This window comes from Accipiter gentilis, chromosome 10 (assembly GCF_929443795.1).
Source record: "Accipiter gentilis chromosome 10, bAccGen1.1, whole genome shotgun sequence".
Classification (NCBI taxonomy): Eukaryota; Metazoa; Chordata; class Aves; order Accipitriformes; family Accipitridae; genus Astur; species Astur gentilis.
The window spans coordinates 33,934,798-33,955,586 of record NC_064889.1 but is presented as its reverse complement, the minus strand read 5'-3'; the positions used below and the strand labels follow the sequence as shown (position 1 = coordinate 33,955,586).

General features: G+C 45.4%; 1 protein-coding gene across 13 annotated transcripts in view; it reads right to left on the bottom strand.

Annotated features, from left to right (window-relative positions):
- CACNA1G (calcium voltage-gated channel subunit alpha1 G) overlaps positions 1–20,789 on the bottom strand; it is a 152,413-nt gene that overhangs the window by 10,900 nt on the left and 120,724 nt on the right. For 7 of the 13 annotated variants that reach the window (XM_049812054.1, XM_049812055.1, XM_049812063.1 and 4 more), the window contains 10 exons: positions 16,096–16,247; positions 13,572–13,681; positions 12,377–12,510; positions 11,124–11,194; positions 10,769–10,847; positions 10,570–10,691; positions 9,287–9,631; positions 6,819–6,959; positions 3,473–3,607; positions 210–399 (listed from right to left, as the gene is read on the bottom strand). In XM_049812054.1, coding sequence (XP_049668011.1) covers positions 210–399; positions 3,473–3,607; positions 6,819–6,959; positions 9,287–9,631; positions 10,570–10,691; positions 10,769–10,847; positions 11,124–11,194; positions 12,377–12,510; positions 13,572–13,681; positions 16,096–16,247 — 1,479 coding nt within the window. The remainder of the gene's footprint in view (positions 1–209; positions 400–3,472; positions 3,608–6,818; positions 6,960–9,286; positions 9,632–10,569; positions 10,692–10,768; positions 10,848–11,123; positions 11,195–12,376; positions 12,511–13,571; positions 13,682–16,095; positions 16,248–20,789) is intronic. The other 6 variants (XM_049812058.1, XM_049812061.1, XM_049812062.1 and 3 more) reach the window with 6 other exon arrangements.

Here is a 20,789-nt window from a genome sequence, read left to right as displayed (position 1 = left end):
GGAGTTATCTTTAAGAGCCTGAACTTTGTAAGTTGTGGAGGGGCTTTGCAAGTCGTGGAGGGTCTTTGCAAAACCATTCCACAGGTCTGGACGCCAACACCTCACTGCAAACCGAAGGCAATTTGCTGCCTCCTTCTGAATAGCTTGGAAAATCCCAGCTACTGCTACGTTGGAAGATCCTGCTCTTGTCCCAGCTGACAGATGTGTACCTGACTGAGACTTGTGATGTGCCGGATTCCTCTCGCCCAGGGATGCAGGGCAGGGGCTGGAGTACGGCGGCTGGAACATGTAGCTGTCATTTGGCAAAGAGTGGGTACGCCCCACCGAAGGCTTTCTCACGCTCAGCAAGTCCTTGCTGGGAGACAGGGTCAGCGTATCGTCTTTGGAGCGGAGATCGGCCTACAGGGAAAAACCACAGTGAGGAAGGAAGACGTGACGGGGCGGGAAGAGGAGAAGTGCCCAGAAACGCTAGCGACAGCCATTGCAATCAGTATGGCACGATGGGCATGCACATCGTCAGTATGTACAGGTTGCACGAATGGATCTACCGGGAAGCTATACCCCTCATTTTGTATTGTCAATAAATTGTCACACAGAATGAACCACAGAAACAGAGGAAGCAACACTGTAGTAATAAACCATGACTATTTCAGGGATATGCAAAGAAGGCATCATGCCTCAAGGCCAGCAAAGGTCACATGCTTTGCATAACTTTGATCCTCTGCAGTAACAGTAAAGCTCTCTCTACGTGCCCTCATCAGCAAGTCAGACTTTTGCAAAGGTGAGTAGTTTCCCCTTCTAACAATAAAAGAAAAAACCAAATACAAAAACTAGTTTACAGAAAATATTCTCTATTCTGGCTCCCAGCACAATTTTATTGGTTTTTCTTCTCGCATAATGAATAACTAAACCTATTTTATTGAAAGGGATATCTAAACCTACTGCTTCAGGGTTAAAGCCATTCTCTAATTAGAAGGGATCTAACACAAGCGAGGGTTATTGTGTATATATATATATATATATATACACATATGTTGACTGTGGAGTTTTTACAGCCAAAGAGTGCCTTGGAATGGGCAGCACCAGAGGCAATATCGAATGGGGTAGATTCAGGTCTGATTTCATAAGCATATGTCTCCATCCCAGAAATATTCTTGGGGTGTTATTTTGTTGGACAGTATTAGCAAAAACGAAAGCAAAGTCAACTCTCCTGGATATTTCTAATGAAAGAATTTGTTCATCTTTAAAAGGTCTCCATTGAAAAACACAGAAATAAGATGTGACACTGTAGTCCGATACAGTATATTGCTGATCATTTTTGGAAAACTTTAAATCTTATTTTCTGACAAATATTCCCTTCGCTCAGTGCATTACAAGTTTTCTGAAATCAACACTGAGACTTTTTTCCCAATTTTATCCTTCAGTCATAAACCCAAAATTTCACTATGGCATTTTGTTTGCACAAGAAACATGATGAGATTAAAAGATTTACAAAAAGGAAAAAAAAAAAAAGAGGAAAAAAGAAGAAAAGGGAAAAAAAAAAAAAAGACCCCTGTTGTAAATTTAATGAAGGAAACGGATCTGCACTGTCATGCAGCATTAGTTTCAGTCCTCAGGAACCTGCCGATTTGGATATAGCCTGGATACAGCCTAGATAAGAGAGACTGCAGTCTCTTGATATAGCTCAGGGAAGGAGAGCGAAACCTGTGCTGGTAAAGCTGAGACTTTGGCTTCGGGAACACCTCTGTTCCTCCCCGCCTTTCCCTTCTGAGCAGTATGTTTACGCTATTTAGCTTTCATATTATTTAGCTAAAAGCAGAAAAGATGGCCTGAAACCTGAGATTTCAAATTCAAAACCATTTGGATGTGAACACAAGAATTTGGATTCAAGATCCTATCCAAACCCAACCTTTAATGAACCTTTAGGTTCATTGACAGGATCCAATACCACAGCAGGCTCATTTCCACTTTCTGATCATCTCAAGGGAAATCTCATCAGTGAACTTCATGAAAACCATTTAGAATGGCTGCAAAATGATCTTCTGAGTCCAGCTCACAAACAGAGCAGTGGGAGCACATGACTTTTTTGGTTCACCGGTAGTTTTGAAAAACATGTTGTTTTGGCTCGACTGAAAATCAAATCTGAGTTTTCTGTGAACGAAAAAAAAAATCCCAACCCAAATCTATTTTGAGTCAAACAAAACATTCTGAGTTATTTTTCAACCAAAGCTGTGTCTAAATGAAGTGTAAAAATACTGCATTTAGAAAAGATTTCAATGAAAGCTTGCAGTTTTTCAGGAGTTTGGGAAACTGTTTTGACCAAGGCACTTTGTTGGTATTGACACAAATTCACAAACCCCTTTGTTCAACCTGGTTTTGCTCTTGTTTTTGCAGAAAACCCATCTCTCTTGGCTATAACCCTTGAGACTTTGCTATGCTGTCAAACAGGTTTGTCTAAACTGATTCAAAACTAGAAGGGCTCTCTCCTCAGTCCAGCTCTCCAGACTAGCTAATTTTGAAACAAAAAGTCCCATACAAAATGTTAAATGTACTTTACAAAATCTTTTGCACGTGATGCCATGAAGCATGATGGGAAATATTGTCACGGTTTAAGAGATGTTTCCCAAATAAGTGCTAATTAGGATGACAGTCAACTAGAATGGCAGAAAATTTATCAACAACACAAACATCTAAAGGCAGGTACATGAACAACAACAAAGAAAACAAGAATGATCCAAAAATGTTGGAGAAGGAGTTATGTCTGTTGTACAGCAGAAAAAAAGCACTTGACCGCTACACAGCTAAAAATGTCTAATGTTTCAAAGAGGAGATGGTTAAGGCAGGGTTCAAAATACTGGTTATTTAATTCAAAAAGACACCAAATAGTCCAAACTTTTTTCTTTTTTTTTCCAGCGGGATGACTGCTAGTAAGAATTCAGAAAACAAGCAATATCTCGGAGAGATCCCCATCTGATATTTGTAAAACAAACAGTCTGGCACCAATCATGCAAAAAGCCTTGTGGTGCCTCTGTTCGTAAAGACAAAAATCCATTACAAACCAAAGGGTTGTAGATGACCCCTCAGCAGAGGACACGAGTCATTAGCTCATGAGTGTCTCTTCCACGCAGCATCACTGATTTGTTTCAGATGGGGAGGAAATGTCAACCTTGACGCTTTCCAAAGCATTTTTTTTACTATTTATTTTACTTGTAGAAAACACAGTGTTTTTACATAAGTTGCCAAAGAAAAAACAGAAATAAATACTTGTTCCTCGCAAGGAGCCAAGTTTGTGGACAAGAGCGATAACAACCCAGGACCTAATGGCATTCAGGACAACGTCCTGTTCAGGGAAAAGGTTGGTGCTATTTGGAAATGGGCTTGAACTGAAAATGCCATTAGGCAGGTGCAGAGAGGTGGAAGCAGTATTTCGAACCCTGTAAACATCAGACTATACAGCGACCAGTGTATGTACATTGCTTTCCAGAGCATTAAGTAAGTGTGTGTTAGTATCATCAGGAAAAGAGTCATCCGTCAGAGCTAAGGACCAGGACTTTTCAGAGAGAATATCTGACGTCAGAGACAGAGCCTCCATCTCAGCTAGAGGGATCTAAAGGGAGAGATGATTAAGCATAAGAAACCAGGACACAAATCTTTTGGAAAAGAAAAAAAAAAGTATCATAATCTAAATACTTCTAGATACTAAAGCAATATCCTGCAGTGGGAGAAGCTACATCATGCACATTGGTACCAGAGACAGAACGTTAAAGAAATTAAATATAACAAAGAAATGAAAAAAAAAGAGTGGGACATTCATACTTAAGTGCTTACCAATGATCTGGGAGGGACTTTAAAACCATACACTAAAGCTAGCATTGTATTTTACTGTTCTCCTGTCTAGATGCAGAAGCAAAAGTAACATTACTTGCATACTAGAGATATTTATCCTTCGGCCTATGATCAAATACAAGAGGCTTCAAGAGCTTCTGACTTCTCTGAAGTTGTTCCTACCCAATAACCATGCTGTTTTCTTGGCCTCTAAGATACTCTGGTTGAGTCCACAAAGAGTCCCCAACACCAAAATCGTTTCGCAGGTGGGGTATGGAGCATGACTTTCTCTGTGCTCCGGGGAGGGTATGGGGACCTCCCCCTCCCCGAGAGGCAGGTGGGACTATAATTAACTTCCTAATGGCTAAACAGGGACTGGGAGATACTTAAGGCTTGATTTATATCAGTGAATGCCTTCCCGGAGCCTTCAGTGGGTTTTGGCCTGCTAAAGAGCCTCCAGTGCCTGGGTAAGCACCAATAACTGTCCTACTAAAAGAACCGCCTGTGTCTTTCAGCCCCAAATGCCGCCCCAGCCCCGGCCCCAAAAGCCCCCTCCGGCTCTGAGCAAACCCGAGCTGCACTGCTGCACCCACGCTCTCCTGGTGCGTCTCACACAAACGCATCCCTGCTGAAGGCGTTCGAGTAATTGATAAGAATCTTTATCAAAATATTGGTGAAGCCCTCTCCCTAGACACAGAGGTCTTTTTATAAGAAATGTGAAGCGTCACTCCAGGTTTTGGAGAGAAAGGGGCGAAAAGGGGGACTGCAGCACCTCCCCCAGAGCAGCATCCCTGCTACCAGGCACTGCAAGGAGGGATGTTTGCCCTGAAGTGCAGGCTCAGCCCTCCCCAAATCCCCACCCTGGCTACGTGTCCGAGGCTGATGCCCACGGCACTGGGGACAGCATTGCATCAGGTAACCTACAGACCTGGCTCCCGCTTGCAGGAGCCTCCCGCTCTGGACAAATCCCAGGTGCTTCCTTTTCATTTCTCGCTGTGCCTATTTTTTTTCCTATCGTCTATGCTTGAAAAGTCTTTCAGCAGCAATATATCTTCCAAGAGAAACCACAGAGGCCCAGATCTGTTGCATTCAAGTTGTCAAAGGGCTGGATTTTCTCACCGTTAGAAATGGCACCAGTGGGGTGAAATAAACCCGGTGGTGAGTGAACCTTGAGAGGCTCAAAACTGCAGCGGAGATAAGTAAGAGGGTCAGGCTCCTCTCATCTAACCTTGGGTTTGATATCTCCTCTAACACAGTTGTTCGCTGGCAACGGATGAGAGAGACGCTTCGGAGGAGCTCCTGATTTCATACGGAGGAGCTCCTGATTTCATATGAGGCTCCCCAAAAAAAGCATCATAGCAAAGGCTGCCAGCGTGAGGACGCTGATCCCTAACGGGGACCCGCCGACCGGAGCCCAGGCGTGCGGGGAAAGGCTGTGCCGGAGAGTGGTGGACACCAGCAGCTCCTGCCTGATGGAGCTGCTCTGCCAGGAGCTGCTATTAATCAGGTTGCTTTCAGCAAGTCCCAGCACTGCTCTAAATTCCTGACTGGCCTGAGAACATGACAAATGGTGTGAACAGAAAAGCCAAAATGTAAACAAAACATCACCCTCGCTTAAGCCTCCCCTCTCCCAAAATTGAGTTTGAAGCCATCAAAACACTTTGTTGGAAACATTCAACTGATTTATACGGGTTTTAATTACGGAGGCGGGGGGGTGGGGAATAAAATAGCTTAAATTTTCAAAGAAAAAGCCATTGCAAACTGGAATGCTATATTTTTTCATTAAAAAAAAATGTCAAAACAAAACCATTTTTTTGCTGCAGTAGCACTTTCTGGTAAAAAATGTTGTGACAAAAAATTTCCAACCAGCTCTCACCGAGTTTCATACTGACCCTCTGCCTTCCCTGCCAAAGCTACTGTCTCTATTCCTCCGGCAATTCTTAGAGGCAACCACTGCCTATACCTTAATAGACCTCAATCTGGAAAGCGATATGCAGCAATCAGAGGGAGACATGTTATCCCGCTATATAAAGATCTGCAGTAGGATTTCATTTTACCTAAGCTTGTTCCTTTTCTCTAATGAACCACCGAGTTGGATAATTTAGAGTGTCAGTGAGCTCATAAATAAGCACACTGATTTAACAAGAAAACTTCTGCTATTTTTAGCCAGAAAGAAAAAAAAAAAAAACCATCAAGAAATATGGAATTTGCTCAATTCCAACTGCAGGAAAAAATGGGTATGCTTGAATTATTATTACGGTCACTGCTGTGATTTAGGGAAAAAATATTTGCTCTAAAGAATAACAGGCTTGAGAAAGTAGGTATTTTATCCTAAGAAGTAAATGAACTAATTTTAAACAAGTATTACAGCCCCTGCTCGAGAAAGCACTGGAGGACACGGTTACTTAAGTATAGCATTAAGGGCTGCCTCACCCTCTAAATTCAGTTTAGATCAGAGATGAGGATCTAGTTACAATGACCCACTTGCAAGAAGCCTCTTTAGGTAAATCATTCGAAACCAGATTTTCATGCAGTGTAAGTAAGCACAAAATGTCGAGATCATTTTATGATCACCATCAGCTAAGGCTCTGCTCCGGGAAAACCTCACGCCGTACTCCAGGCTCTGCAGACGTGTCCTGACGTTGCTACAGAGCCCTGGTTAGGAGCAAGAAGCCAAATACAAGCACCCCACTGAAGGATGGAGATGGGATTTTGTACACTTTCCTTACAGCACTTGTGAACAGTAAATCCCAATGAAACACTTCTCACTGTGCTGAAGAGGGAAACTCAGAGCCTGTACTTTTCCTCTTGCATTGATATACAACATCATAAACCAAGATACTATCTCAACTCCCACAGAAAAAGCCAAAATGACTTATGCTTCAAAATCTCTGTGACTACGTTACATAAAGTAAAGAACTTTAATTCTGTATTAAAGGTCTCAGTCAAATCGAGTTTGGATGGAGACTTTGCAGGAAATTAGGAATATTAACCTGGTTCTCAGAGTTGTAATATTCGGGAGCTGGGAGGGCATAATGATGGCACACAGAGCCTGACAGGTTGTCCATCAGCTTCAGCTCTCCTTCCAGAGATTCCTGGATCAGCAGTGATATGGTATCAAACAAGTGCCTTTCCTAGGAGGGGTGGTGTATAGCATGCAGAAAGATAGAGCGAGCCAAAAAGAGAGAGAAAAAAAGCAAGGGACAGAGACAGAGAGAAAAAAGGACAGTGTATAAAACGCAATGAACAAAAGGAAAAAAAACCAAACCAAAAAACCAGGATGGGGGGAGACGGAAACATTCAGGGAGAAGAGCAGTAACAGAAACAACGGGACAGGAGGGGTGAGGCAGGAGAGGAGAGAGAACAGTGCAGTAATATCACGGTGAGCAGTGACAGCTTTCTCAGACATTACTAGAGACGGGGCTGACGCCGGCTGCCCTGGGACCGTGGCTTTCCCACTCAGGACCCTCCTCAGGGACAAGTCTCGCTCTCAGCAAACATGGCCTGTTACTCCTGGGATCTGAGCTGTATAATGGGGCCAGTACAGCAGCATCTTGATACTTGACCTACAGGACACTACTGCTGTAAGGTTTCTATACCCGCTGTCCGTATTTTTGAGCAAGACCTAATATTTGACACCTAAACCCATATCCAGGGTCACATAAATTAAAATAACCTGACTTGAAGAGAGGCTGAGCATCCCGTCCATAAAAGCCGCAGAAGCCCAGGATGGCCACGCGTCAGGTCACTAATTCCCGTACCAGACACGGGTGGAGGTGCCTCAGTTGTCCCGGCCAACTTCAAACCAGCTGGCCACAGCACGGACAACGGGAGGTTATACAGAGCAGGGTCTGGCTTTTGCAGGCAGCATGGGAGCAATTTAAGGGTTGCACCTTTCATGTAGGGAACGCCTACTGCATACAATGAAATGAGGACCGTCGTTACAGTCAAACAGCACACAGTGCAAAAATCCTGGGGAACAGGCAAGCAAAAGAGCATGCTGACCACATGTCCTTGCAGGGTCATGTCCTGGGAATTGTATTCCTCTGCTATCGTGCTCAAGCATCAGATTTTTGTCCTGGAGATTTTGGCTGGGAGAATAAATAGTCAGAATAAAATCTCCTGGAGGTTTTTGAGGCTTCTGTTTGAGTGAAAGAGCAAGAAACAGACTCTGGAGATTATGACTAGAATAAGCTCTTTCCAAAGCCACCTTCAGAGAGGGCAGGTTTAACAGACTGAAGAGCTCAGGGTATCCTTCCCACTGATTTGTCTTGCAATTTTGCAATTTCTCTTTCTGCCAGTGTGAGTACTGATGCAGGACAACAGTGCTGAGGACAGTTTGCCAGTACTCTGCTTAACATGTACAGCAAGAGCTGGGACGTGCTGTTTCCTCCCAGAGGACGTAGTGAATCTGGATTTCCCCGTATTGCCCCGAACTCCTTTTTCCTGTGCCAAAGAGCAGCTTTGGACTCCATCTCAGACACCAGTGACTCCTAATGGCACCAGAAATTTCCAGTAGCTTAAGAACTGAAACAAAGCTTAAGCAGGGATTTACTCTTTTTCATCCTTGGACTAAAGATCATAAATGAGTGTTTCATGCATTAGAATACTCATTAGCCGACCCCAGGCAGAGGCCAAGATATGCTGTTGTGAAATCATGATGTAATAAAGGCTAATGAGGTCTGTGTAGAGTTTAACCCAATTTGCAATCAGCTAAGACTAAAAAAAGGCTGGACTGTTTTTCTTGTATAATTCCAGTTCAGTTCCTTCCCGCAGGACCTGTCTGGGTCTTGACCTCACCTCTCTCTCATTCCTCAAACTGAGCCTTCATCCAGAAACTGTGCTTTAGAGAGACTTGTTGCAGCTCGGAGCAGCTACCACATTACAGCCCGGCTCCGGCACTGCTCCTGCTGGTGGGAGTTTTGCCACCAGTTCTGGTGAGCTCAGGTTTGAGTCCCCTCTGGATTATTCTATTGTTAAAATAATCTTTTCTTACAAGCTTGACTGTGGGGATGGATTTTAAATTGAGGTTACATAAAACAAATTTAATACTTAAGCAAAGATTAGCCAAGTTTTATTCCTCTTTTATGTTGTGGTTCATGGTCTGCATTAGAAAAGCAAACACATTATGCTCATGATTTTGCTATCACAAAGAACCTAGCCCAAACTCTGGATCAGAGCAAATTTGGAGGTAGCTCTGAACTTGGTGGCTCGGGCACATCTCCAGAACAAATTGCAAAGCTCTCTACCTCCGAACAGATGCATCAAGGTGGTCTGGAGACCTGCCTAGGGTCTCTTCCCTGGAGCACAGGTTCCCACATCACGCAACGGTCAGCAGACAGCGAGGAACACAAGCCCTAGACGTACAGTACACCCAGCTCCTTCATTACCGACTCGTGCATGTCTTCCCCTAGCAAATATGCAGCTCAAGCCCTCTTCACCCGCCAGCTGAGATTCTCACCATAGGGTAAACTAATGAGAGCTGAGAATCCACCTTGATTTGCATGGGATTGGTACATCCTCGGGGGCTCTCGGGTCTCTCTCCAGCAGCACCGCCTGTCCATGCAAAGATGTCCGAGGGGCTGTGTTGGCCAGGGGTGATCGTCTTCATTTCCATTTCCAGTTCTGCTTCGAGCTCTGCCTCCTCCTTAGCCTCCTTGTTGCTCTCCTCCAAGTGCTTCATGAGCACGGCGATCACCACGTTCACCAGGACAAACTGGGCTGTCAGCACGAAGGAGACGAAGTAGATGGGTGAAATGACGGTGTTGTAACAGGTGGACTCCTGGTCACAGTCTCGCAGCGTGTCCTGGAAACAGGGGGGGAAACGATGGAGGGCTGTGAAGAGGTTCCAGCAAGGCCCTTGGTCTGCTGTCTGGTCATCTGGCTGCAATGGGTTCTCCTTTCATGAAGAAAATTGAGAAGATTGGGCCAATTTCATGTTTAGAATAGCAAAATACTTGCCAGTAAAACCTTATGTTTCTGCGTTAGTCAACACAAGCAGGCTCAGAGGAAACTGTCCTTGGCCTGTGCAACATCAGACATCGACACCCTGCTGCTCCTAAAGGAAAGGCTGTTTTACCATGTTAGAGACCAAATACACAAGACTGTGGCACAGACCCAGGGAAAGCAGGGTGCAGCTACAACCCATCTGCCATCCCACAGCAGCTGGGCTTGCAGACACTCTTTCCTCAAGTTCACACCGTGTCATTAAGAATTCGGCCACCTACCACTCACCGTGGGCTACAAATGGACAGAGAAAGGATTCCTTTGGACTAGCTAGCACCCTGTGTATTCATAGACCAGATTTCTTCACAATAGCATGCCTTTATGGCTGTCCCCTAAGAGAGGCTCTCTCTCAGAAACCTGGGTTTTCCCAGAAAAAACCCCCACAACACCAAAGTAAAACCAACAAGACTTTTAAGGAAGAAAAGAAATCCAATGCATGTTACTGAGCTGAACTCGTGCTACTTGAGAGATGAGTCCCTTTATTTTTTCCCCTTCCTTTAAAGTTGCTCTCTCAGTGTAAGAAAGGGAATACATGGAGCGTGCCAGGAGCCTGCAACGATAGCGTTGCAGGGAGGAGGGAACAGAAACGTTAAAGCCTTTTCCCAGTGTACAAATGAAGAGACCAGCTCACTGCAGGACGTGAGTGTCCTGGCTGGGCATCGTTACCAGTCTGGAGCAGAGCGGACAGCTTCTCATGAAGCAATTATAGGCAATACCGATTTTCCGTGGGTCTCTTACCTTCATGATCCCATTCCAGTTGTCTCCCGTGGATACTCGGAAGAGCGTCAGAAAGGCCATCCCAAAGTTTCTGAAGGTGGCGTGCCGTCCCAGCCCCTCGCAGGGGTGAGTGTCGTCGCACTCTGCGGGACCAAGCACAGCCGTGAGACCCCCGCTCGCTCACCGCTCCCACCCCTTCCACCGGCATGGGAAGACTCACCAAGGTCTCCAAACAGCTCCACTCCAAGAGCTGCAAATATGAAAAACAACAACATGAAGAGAAGACCCAGATTCCCCACCTGGAAAGAGAAAAAGAAATGGGGGGGGAAAAAAAACACAAAAAAAGAACATTGATTTTTTTGTTCCAGACCTGTTTCTTGCTGTATTCTTTAATCCAAAACTTAAATTGCTTCAGGGGAAAAATGACCTCAATGTGAGGACTGTATCTCAGACTGTGCTTCGGAAGGGAAATGTGATTCTCTAATGACAGTAAAGATAAAATGATTAGCATTCCTCTGCAATAGGAAATTAGCTCTGGGCCAGAGGAGATCTGGTTTGATATGGCAGTGGGTTACCTGCGGCAGCGCTTGCATCACGGTGTCCAGCAGGGCTCTCATCCCTACAGCCATCTTCAGCAACTTCAACACTGCAGAAAACACGTTCGTAATATGGTAACGGCAGCGTTAGCACGGAGGCACAAACTCAGTCCCTCTCCCAGGAGTCACAGATTATAGGAAGAGAAATGTGAAATCACGTCAAGTGTTCTCCATTAGCCGCTATCGTCCCTGGTCTTTTTACATCGCTCCTGGTTGCTTGGATACTATTAAAATCCCGTGAATAGCAGCATCACCTATCCTGAGACTTAGAGAAAGCGTTATTGTTCTGCCCGGCTTTTCCTTTCCCCACTTGATCTGTGTCGGGCCCATCTCCTTCCTCTGGTTATCGCGAGCAGTTACTTTCCCAGCCCTGGGGCTACTTTCCCACTTCCATAGGCTACCCACTTTCATACATGATTCACTGAGGAACCGATTTACACATCTCTTCCAGAAGGTTGCATTTCCAATTGGAAACCGCATGTATTTTTAATTCTGAAAGGGATCCAATGCACAGGAAAAACACTTTTATTTCCCCCTTGAGACACAGCAGCATTTCTCCTACAGTTCCTTCTTTGGTTAGATGAGGGCTGCAATCAGAGCAATTATGCCTCCGAGCACAACATTGCCCTTCGGGGGGCCTAGGAATACTTTATTAAGGGCCCAAGCGCTCACATTTTACGTCTTCATCATTAGGCCCTGAGACCTCCCTGTTCTGAAAAATCAGGCCCTGAAGAAGCTGACTTCCCAACTCGGGTGCGTGTCGTTACAAGTCTGAGCGGACAGATGGATGCAGAGTGACGAGGAATGCTTTGTCACCAAGTGGTGAGATGTAAAGTCCCACGGGAAATTAGATTTATTAGATGCTTGTCTTTTCAAGCCAACGTACTCGAGCTTGTGTTCTCTAATCCCCATTAGAGATGACTTTGATTTGACTGGCATATTTTTTCCAGGTACGTCTCTGGGAGTTACAGCCACAGCTATTTCTCCTTTATTTCTAAGCTCTCAGCCTTCGAGTCCTCTTAAGGTAGAAACACGTGGTCAGTTGGCTCAGCTTTTTGGCTCCTCACAACTATTTTCCCCCATTGTTCTTTTATTTGTTTACAGCCTGGTGATGCCAGAACTATGCACATCGTGATGGGGATGTGCCCCAGAACCATTTCCCAACACTTAACTCTCTCCTGGAGGGGACCTTGCACCTCAAACACAAGTCAATTCTGCTTTATTCGTCTCACCTCGAGCAATCCTGAGAACCCTCATGATTCGGATAATAGTGGGGTTAATTGGTAGCGAAGCGTTCACCTCGATCTCTTCCAAAGTGATGCCCATGATAGACAGCAGCACAATTGCCAGATCTAATTGGTTCCATCTGGAAAGAACACAAAATGAAGTTTAACATCGCCTAAGAAGCTGGCAAGGGGAGGTAGCTCGTTTCACACGAATTCCAGTCATTTCAATGGTTCTAGCACTCAAATGAATCTGCAGCATTTTTCTGAGGGTATTATACAAAAGCAGTTATGTTATGAAATCACTATAACTAATGCATCTCATTAGAAAATCAGCCAATTCCAAAGATATACTTGACTGAGGGGAAACAGAAACAAAAGCTGGGCAGTTTTCTACCCAGAGGCTGCAGACCTCAGGGGAGACACTGTGGCATCTGTCTGGCCACTTCTAGACACGACGCTCGTGGACCTCAGCGTGAGATCTGCCCTAGAAAGAACCAGACCCCACGTCCAGCCCTTGCAACAAAAAAGCCACGCTCGGCGAAGGAAAGACCCCAGGGATTTGTGCCAGGTTGGAGAGAGGCATAATCCCAGCACGGACACCCGGAATGTGGGGAGAGGGGAGGAACCATCCCCCGGCTGCCGAGGGGCTCGTGTCAGATCCTGCTCAGTGCCAGCGCTCTTGGTATTGACGTTGAAGGAGACAAAAATGGGAGGAGAAAGATTCACCAAGGACATAAAATCTCTACTTGCGAGGTAAGAGAGTGAAAATCTAGAGAAAGAAGCAATTTCATCTGCTGCTCTGCGTCCACATAAAAAGAGGTCCCTTTTCTCTTTCATTTCCACTCAGAACCAGGTTCTCTCTCTCAGCATAAATTTTGTCACTTTACCAGGTCCTCTTGATTATATGGACATGCAACTGGTGTGAGAAGAGAACCTGCCAGTCCATGTGAGACTCGCTCCTATTTTGTCCACTCCCAAGGGCCAAAGCAGTGCAATCACGCTCCTTGGCATGCACGATCCTTTCTCCAACCCACACCCCAAGCCTCCACCTACCCAGGTTTCAATCAGTCACACCAAAAAGCGTTCACACGTGTCAGACTGATATCATCGGGAAAAGCATCGGGGTCCAGGACCCCGAATTTGGGCAGATGTCTCTGGAAACCTGCTGCTGGTCCCACGGTCAGGTCGGAGCTTTTGTTACCTGTCTTGGAAGAAGCGACGAAACCCAAAGGCAATAAGCTTGAAAACAGACTCCAGGACAAAGATAACGGTGAAGATGTAATTGCAAATCTTCAGGGCTTCATCAAGGACCTGGGATGTGGACACAGGACCGGGATTAGGAGCTAGCTCTGCTGAGGGGCTTTGCTGCAAACCTGCCTTCCTCTTCTTTCACCAGTTACTCGTTTCCAAACTATAGCTAAAAGGCTCCAGCTGTGGGTTTTCTCCGATGATAAACGTCCCAGGGAAAAGTCCCAGTACTTCAGGCAGCGCACAGACTGCATTTCTGCCTGGCCCCAAACCAGCTGGTATAATTCATGGGAAGGGCTGACACAAACCCAAGGCACAACTCAAACCCCGAGGGCAGTAACGCAGCCTCAGCTGGGATCGCTTGGGTGAGGGGTAGGAGCTGCTGCCTTTGCAGGTGTCAGCAGCGCAAAGCCCCTCGTGCTTTCAGCAGAAAGCTGAATTTCATCTCACTTGCTCGTTTGTGCCCTGCTGCAAGAGCTGTGGGCTGGCCGGGTCTGTGCAAGAGCTGGCCAAATGGCTTCTTTGTGACAGCCTGTCATTTACCCCTCACCTTGAGCTTTTGGCAAGGAGCAGGAGAGAGGGATGGCACGCCAGCAGGAGCGAGTGCCTCGGGTTTTCCTCTGCCCACCCTTCCCTCCGCAGAAGTCACGGCCTGGCCATTAACTACGGGTGCCTCCTGGCTGGGACAACTCTTGCGCAGTCAGGCATTAAGCCACGTCAGAGATGATTTCATCCCCAAAGTCCTGCTCGTGAAGGAGCACTGTGGTAGCAGCATACTGCACGGCCTCTTAAGTAACGTGCATTGAATCTCTCCCTGCTGGCAAACGGGGTGGTGACTACTGTGTCCAGGGCACTGTTAGGGAACGTGGGAAATGGCAACAGAGGGCTCTCAGACCAAACCCAAGACTTGCTGATCCCCAGGTGGGAGAAGTCATAGTAAAGGGGTTTAAGCCATGCACTCTGCCTTCAGGCTACAGCTTATCTTTGAGCATCCATGGATGAAAACCACCTCACCCGCCCGAGAAGTACAAGCCCAGCTGCCAAAGGAAGCTCTGAACGAGCCTCCCTGCCATACTGCAGGGGCCCTGGGCTCTGCCAGCAAATGAGCATATTTATTTGGCAAAAGCGGATTTTGCTCTTTGCTCGAACCACCTCTATGCACACCCGCAGCCCCTCCTCTCTATGGGCAGCCGCAGCATCTCCAGCTGGGATCTCATCCACAGGGCAGCCCGGGGTATCCCACCACCAACCCCTTTCAGCACCACCACACCAAGCGATGGTTAGTTTGGGTATAAAGCTCTCCGGTACATTTAGCCTTTTAAGTATCTGCAGGATCCCAGCCATCAGTCACCCAGACCAGAGTGATTTTGGGGCCCTGATTCAGCAAGACTCTCAAGCATGTGCATGGCTCTAACTGCGCTGTCATCTCAGCACAACCCAAGCTTGGAGTTATTACCCAGATGCCGCATACCAGAGGCTTAGAGACAAAATGTTATTTTCCTAAAGAAAATTAAAAACAAAAGCCTGCCCAACATTTTTATAATACAAGAGAAAATGTAGCTGCAGAACGACTGCAGTAAGAGCGATTCCAATACAAGCTTCTTGGCCAACAACCTTTTTCATCACCAAATGACTGAATCACGCAATGAACCTTCCAGGGTATTTAAAGGTGACCTGAACAGAAAAAATAAATTGGGCTTGTGCCCTTTCACTTCTTGGCTTCTTTATGATAGGCTGGAGGATATTTTTCCCCTCGTTTGCCTTAGTTGTTTGGGTTTTTTTTACATTAAGTATTCAAGTCCTGTCTAGTCTTAAAGAATATTTCTTCCTTTTGTGTGTTATATTTATTCATTCTGAAAGTGGCTAATAAAAATAAGTACAAGTTATATGGCAAAGGCAGCTATTTCCATTTCATTCTTATGCACAAGAGACTTGACATCCCAGGACAGGCTGTTTTTATTTTCAGAGTATGACAAAGACCCAGGAACTTAGCACACTAATACATTAAAATGTATTTTAAAGACCAGGATGGAATCCAGTGCTCGTGAAAATTGGGCCCTGTGGGTCACTGGGGATTTAGAATAAACCTTGCAAAAAGAAACATTTCACAAATTCTTCTATTCTTTTTCTTTTTTCCTCCTTTTTTGGGTGGAAAACCCAAGTCAAATGGCAGATTTCAATGACGATCTCGTCTAGCAAACCAAACCAGCATGCTCCCATCCTCATTTTCAAAGCAGTCCGTTTGCACTTAACTAGAAGGAAGAGGTGCAATGGGATCCAGGTACCGAAAGCCATGGTTTGAGCTGGAAGCCAGCTGGAGGATGGGTACGCTCCACGGGGCAAAGGGACAAGTCGAGCATGGTGAATGGGGGGCCCCAAGGTCTAACAGCAAAACTGGCCTTTACTCTGCCCATCGGCACATCCCACCGTGGCTGAGCATGTCCTCCCCCCACTTTTCCCCCTCTCTGTCCCAGTACCTTTGGCTGCTGGTAGTGCTCCATGGCCATGGTGATCACGTTGAGGCCGATCACGCCAGTGATGAACAAATCCAGGTAGTGGCTGGTGCACATCTGGTGGATCAGGAGGCGGAAGCGGGAGTAATCCGAATAGTAGGGCTTACACTGTGCTTCTGCAGCGGGGAGGAGGAGAGCGGAGAGGCACGTCAAGTCATTTCTCTGCGTCTTTCTGAAGTCAACGCACCCTCACTTTCCAACTCCAAGGATGATAAATTCTAGACTGATTACAGCAACATGCTGTCTTTTTTATTTCCTTTGTTCTTGCTGGCATGTTACCATTTTTAATACACAGCAGGGCTCCCGTCATCTCATATCCATTAAACATCTTCAGTGGGACATGCGCTATACTCAGCCTTATGGCATCAGGGACAAGGTGAGCTGGGACTATTGTGCTGCTAAAGAATGTTTTCCCTGTAGGGAAATTTAAATTAAAACAACAACTTTTGTTTCTGCTGACCTTAAAAGTCCCCAAAGTATCTGAAAACCTAATTAACGGTCAGATGTTGGGGACAGATTTTACTAACAATGGCATAAAAATACAGGCCACTGAGTTAGCGGTGGTCTTTGAAGAAGAAGTAATTCAGACATATTCTGTTCTTTGCAATAAACTGTAGAGAGAACAAAATTCAACACTTTGGCTGTCAGAGCCCTGAAAAATGGTCCATAAAAGTACCGAGGAAAACTGATCAGTCAGCCTTAGCGATTAGAAAATAACGATCCTCCATTTAGACAAGATTATCAAAGTACAGATTTCACTGTTCAATTCATTCCCGTGTTCGGCTGCCTCAGGGATGACACATGCTCTTTAGACCCAGAGTGTTCCTAGAGATAAACTCATTTACTCACCTAATCTCTAATGAGGAAATGCCAAGGCTGAGTATATAATTCAGTACAATTTTCAAGGAGGCATTATAATGCAGATTGAAGTGGAAAGGACTGTCTTGCATATGTCAGAGTATAATATTACTCTCATAATTAGATGATCAACTGGTTATGAAAATTATTGAGCTGTAAGACTTACACGGCTTGATATTTAGTGCTGTTGAGCAAATGTACAGTTTGATACATTATTCTGAGCAAAAAGTTGGGCAGAATGGAGCCACGAAGCACAGGTTTGGGTTGCCCTCAGGGAAAACTAATTTTAGAAGATTAAATTTTGCCTGGAAATAGAATTCACTTTGTCAATAGCCAATGACATTGCAATCAAACCCATAGATTTAATGGTTTCATGTGCTCCCTACTTCATAACAGGATCCTGAAAAATCAAAGAAGTTTTGTTTTTTCCATAGAGACAGACCTTTCCCTTACAGCCCAGGGACCAGAGAGACAAATCACTCAGCAGTTTTATTCGGTAGGGGTTTGGAACGCCCAAAATTCTGCTTCAGTGTCATCAAATGAAAGGCAATATTAATATTCACTTTCTGATCTTCAGTGTGCTTTAGGTGATCTGTACCTGACTGCTAAAGCACGGTATCGATGAAAAGGTCTATGAAATGAATTTTCATGCTGAACCTATTGAGTGCTTACAGAAAAGCAGACTGGTAGCTGCTGACTCACTCCTAAGACTTTGTCAGATAACTCAAAATCTGCATAAATCTCCATAAAGTCAAGATATCTCCATCACATTATGCTAAATTATGAGTAGCAAATTAACTAAAATGTTTGAATACAATTAGGTGAGGAATAGGACCTATTTTTATGAACCAACTTATCATCTCAGAAAGAAACACCATCGTAATTGGATCACTTCTTCTACATTTATGTATAATTCACATTCAAAAAGAAAAACGTCAATGTTTCTGCCTTTTCTTGCAATAGATTTACTTATGAATAATTACACTGGAATTCAAATTTTTTCTTAGTTTTGATTGACGGGTAATTCCAAATCCTACAGAATAGCACCGACGCCGTTAGAACAGAGAGAGGATTTAGAGAGAGGTTGTAAAATATCCCCTGTGCAGGGCTCCTGCACCTGGATTAGACCGCGCATGACCTTATAAGCAGGGTTGCTAATTGTTCATATATCTGCAAAGGCTTCTCGCCCTTCACACCCCCCCTCTCCCAAACCCCAAAGCTCCTTTTCACCTTTCCCAGCACATGCCCCCAGGTTTCCACAGCCAAACGTCTCTGGATGCTGCTCTCGCAGATGCCCTTGCAGCCTTAGAAAATTACCATTAGGAAATGTTTCATCCTTCCCCATTAACTTTGTTAAGAGGGGATTTGCCAACCCTGTTTATGAATCATGCCACCACGCGCTTCACCGGTCTCCGCATGCCGGCCATGCGTATTAGTGCAATACAGATAGTACCGCGAGATGAACCACACACAAGCTGGCATGCTGTCTGAGGACTATCGATAAACACCTACTGTGTCTAGGTGGGCAGGGAACTTCCTGAACAGATAAGCCATTTTTTCACTTTTTTATATACACCATTTATTTAACCCGACCTGTGCAGCTCTGCAGAGAATTTGGGTATCGCTCATGTGGAATAATCCAGGTGCAAAGCCCGTGCCCCCTATCACACAGTATCATTTCTAATTATTGCAGTAAAGATCTAAACAATACCAACATCTTGGGAAATACAGACATCTGTTAAACTCCAGGTGGTGAACTTCACAACTAACACAACACCACATTACTGTACTGTTACAATGCACTGTGTCAAGAACAACAAGAGCTCTGGGTTAGTCTCGGTTATTACTGGAAAGGTTAACTTGGCTTCCCGGCACACATGGCGTTAAAGAAAAGAGGAGGAGAGCAAATGAACGAAAGAAGAATCGGCAGGATGAAGATGCAAGAAGGTGGGGAAATACAGCAAAAGCCCACTACGAGACATCAGGCTGGTGAACAGGGTGTAAACCAAGCTGCTTCACCGTGGCTGGGGGCCGGGAGAGAGGGAGAAGTGGCTCACGTTTCGCTATCATTACACAGGAGAAAATCAGCTCGGACAGTGGATCCCAAGCGATCTCCTCCTAACCCAGATAGGAAGGGGATTTTGCAGCTGGTTGAGAGATGGTTTGGGAGAATCCCACCCACCTGTTCATCCTGGGCCGTGGTGGTCAAAGCGGACCACGGCGGCCAGGGAAGCGGGTGCCTGGCCGGGGGGGCTCTCAGCTCGAGTTGTTTCCCAAGCAGACATTCTGCGCTCCTCTTGGCATCGTCCTTTGGGATTATAATTGATCCCCTTGACGAGGGCTGGGAGGCAGGGCACGGCGGCCCCAGGCTGCGTCCTGGGTTTTGGAGTACCCAAAACTCATCGCCGTCCTCTCCTGCCCATTTGGAAAGGCGATGACCCTTGCTGTTGCGGGATAAACATTTCCCATTCCTGATCCCACTCTAACTTCTCCCAGGCCAGGTGCCCTTCGGGTTCGGTGATCACGCTGGAGGCAGCCCAGTGCCACCATCAGCTGCCAGACGGTCCCGGGGCTCGGCCGGTCTCTGCCGGCACCGCGGGAGATGGGGCCGGGGCCACTCTCTTCCCATTAACTGCATTTTCCTGGGGGGAATCGGGCTGGGCATGCAGCTCTGAAATATCTCCAAATAGTGGCTGCCTCCAAATATAGCCCTGTCAAGACAGAAATTGCCACTTTCCCTGAGGTGGCTTTCAAGCCGGAGATGCGTGGGCATGGGAAATTGGAATTCATGAGAGTGGGACAATTCCATTACTGTCTCCTCCAGTTTCTTCCTTCTCCTATAATAAGGGAATTAACTACTTTGCAGGTCTGAGTGTATCTGGAAGACAGCGGCAAACCAGTGAGCAATGAGCCCGTGACGCAGCTGGATTTACAAACTGTTTCAAGAATATTATTAGGTTAAAAAATAGTTTGCACTGAAGGAACTTTTTTTATTTAAACACAGCGTTTTACTTGGCTTTTATTGTACTGAATGGATTTATTAAAAAAAAAAAAGGCAAAATGGAAAATGAGAAATTATTTCCACTGAGAAGATTCCAGTTATGATAGAATGTAGACTCAAAAAAAAAAAAAAAAAAAAAGGAAAAAATAAAATTACAATATCTCAGTAAGCACCAGGCAGCAGCACACACACACAATACTCCATCTTATCTTCACAGAAAGAGAAAAGAAGCCCTCTGTAAGTGCAGAGATGTGTGGAAGTTTTGGGGTCACAACTCCAGATTTCTCATCGAACCACAGGAGGTTCATCTACAGCACCCAGGACTGAGTCCTTCATATCCCCCACAGCCAGGTTCAGAAAGAAAATCCTTCTATTCCCTCACGCTGGCACATTCACTACCGCTGGATTCAAAGAAAAGACAACAAAAGGAAACACAAAGCACAGACTTGACAATCGCACACTTTTAGAAGGCAAACTAAGAGTCTTTCTGAGCCTGCGTGGGATAACGGAGGGGTTTGGAATGAGTTCAGTGCCTTAAAAATAAAATAAAATAAACCAGCCTCGATGTAGCTCTGTAGGACCAAGAGAGGAATCACAACCAAATAAAAAGAAGAAAAAATAATCAGACCCCCAAACCCAGTGACAACACCCCCCTCCTGCTGCCCTCGTTTCGCAAGAGAGGACAGGAGGCCTACCAAGAAGAGCAGGAACGAAGGCAAAGAAATAAAAATACCAGGAATGGCAATGGGAAGGAGATTCAGGATTTATTAAAGCATGTTGTGATAACTTCCAACAAGAC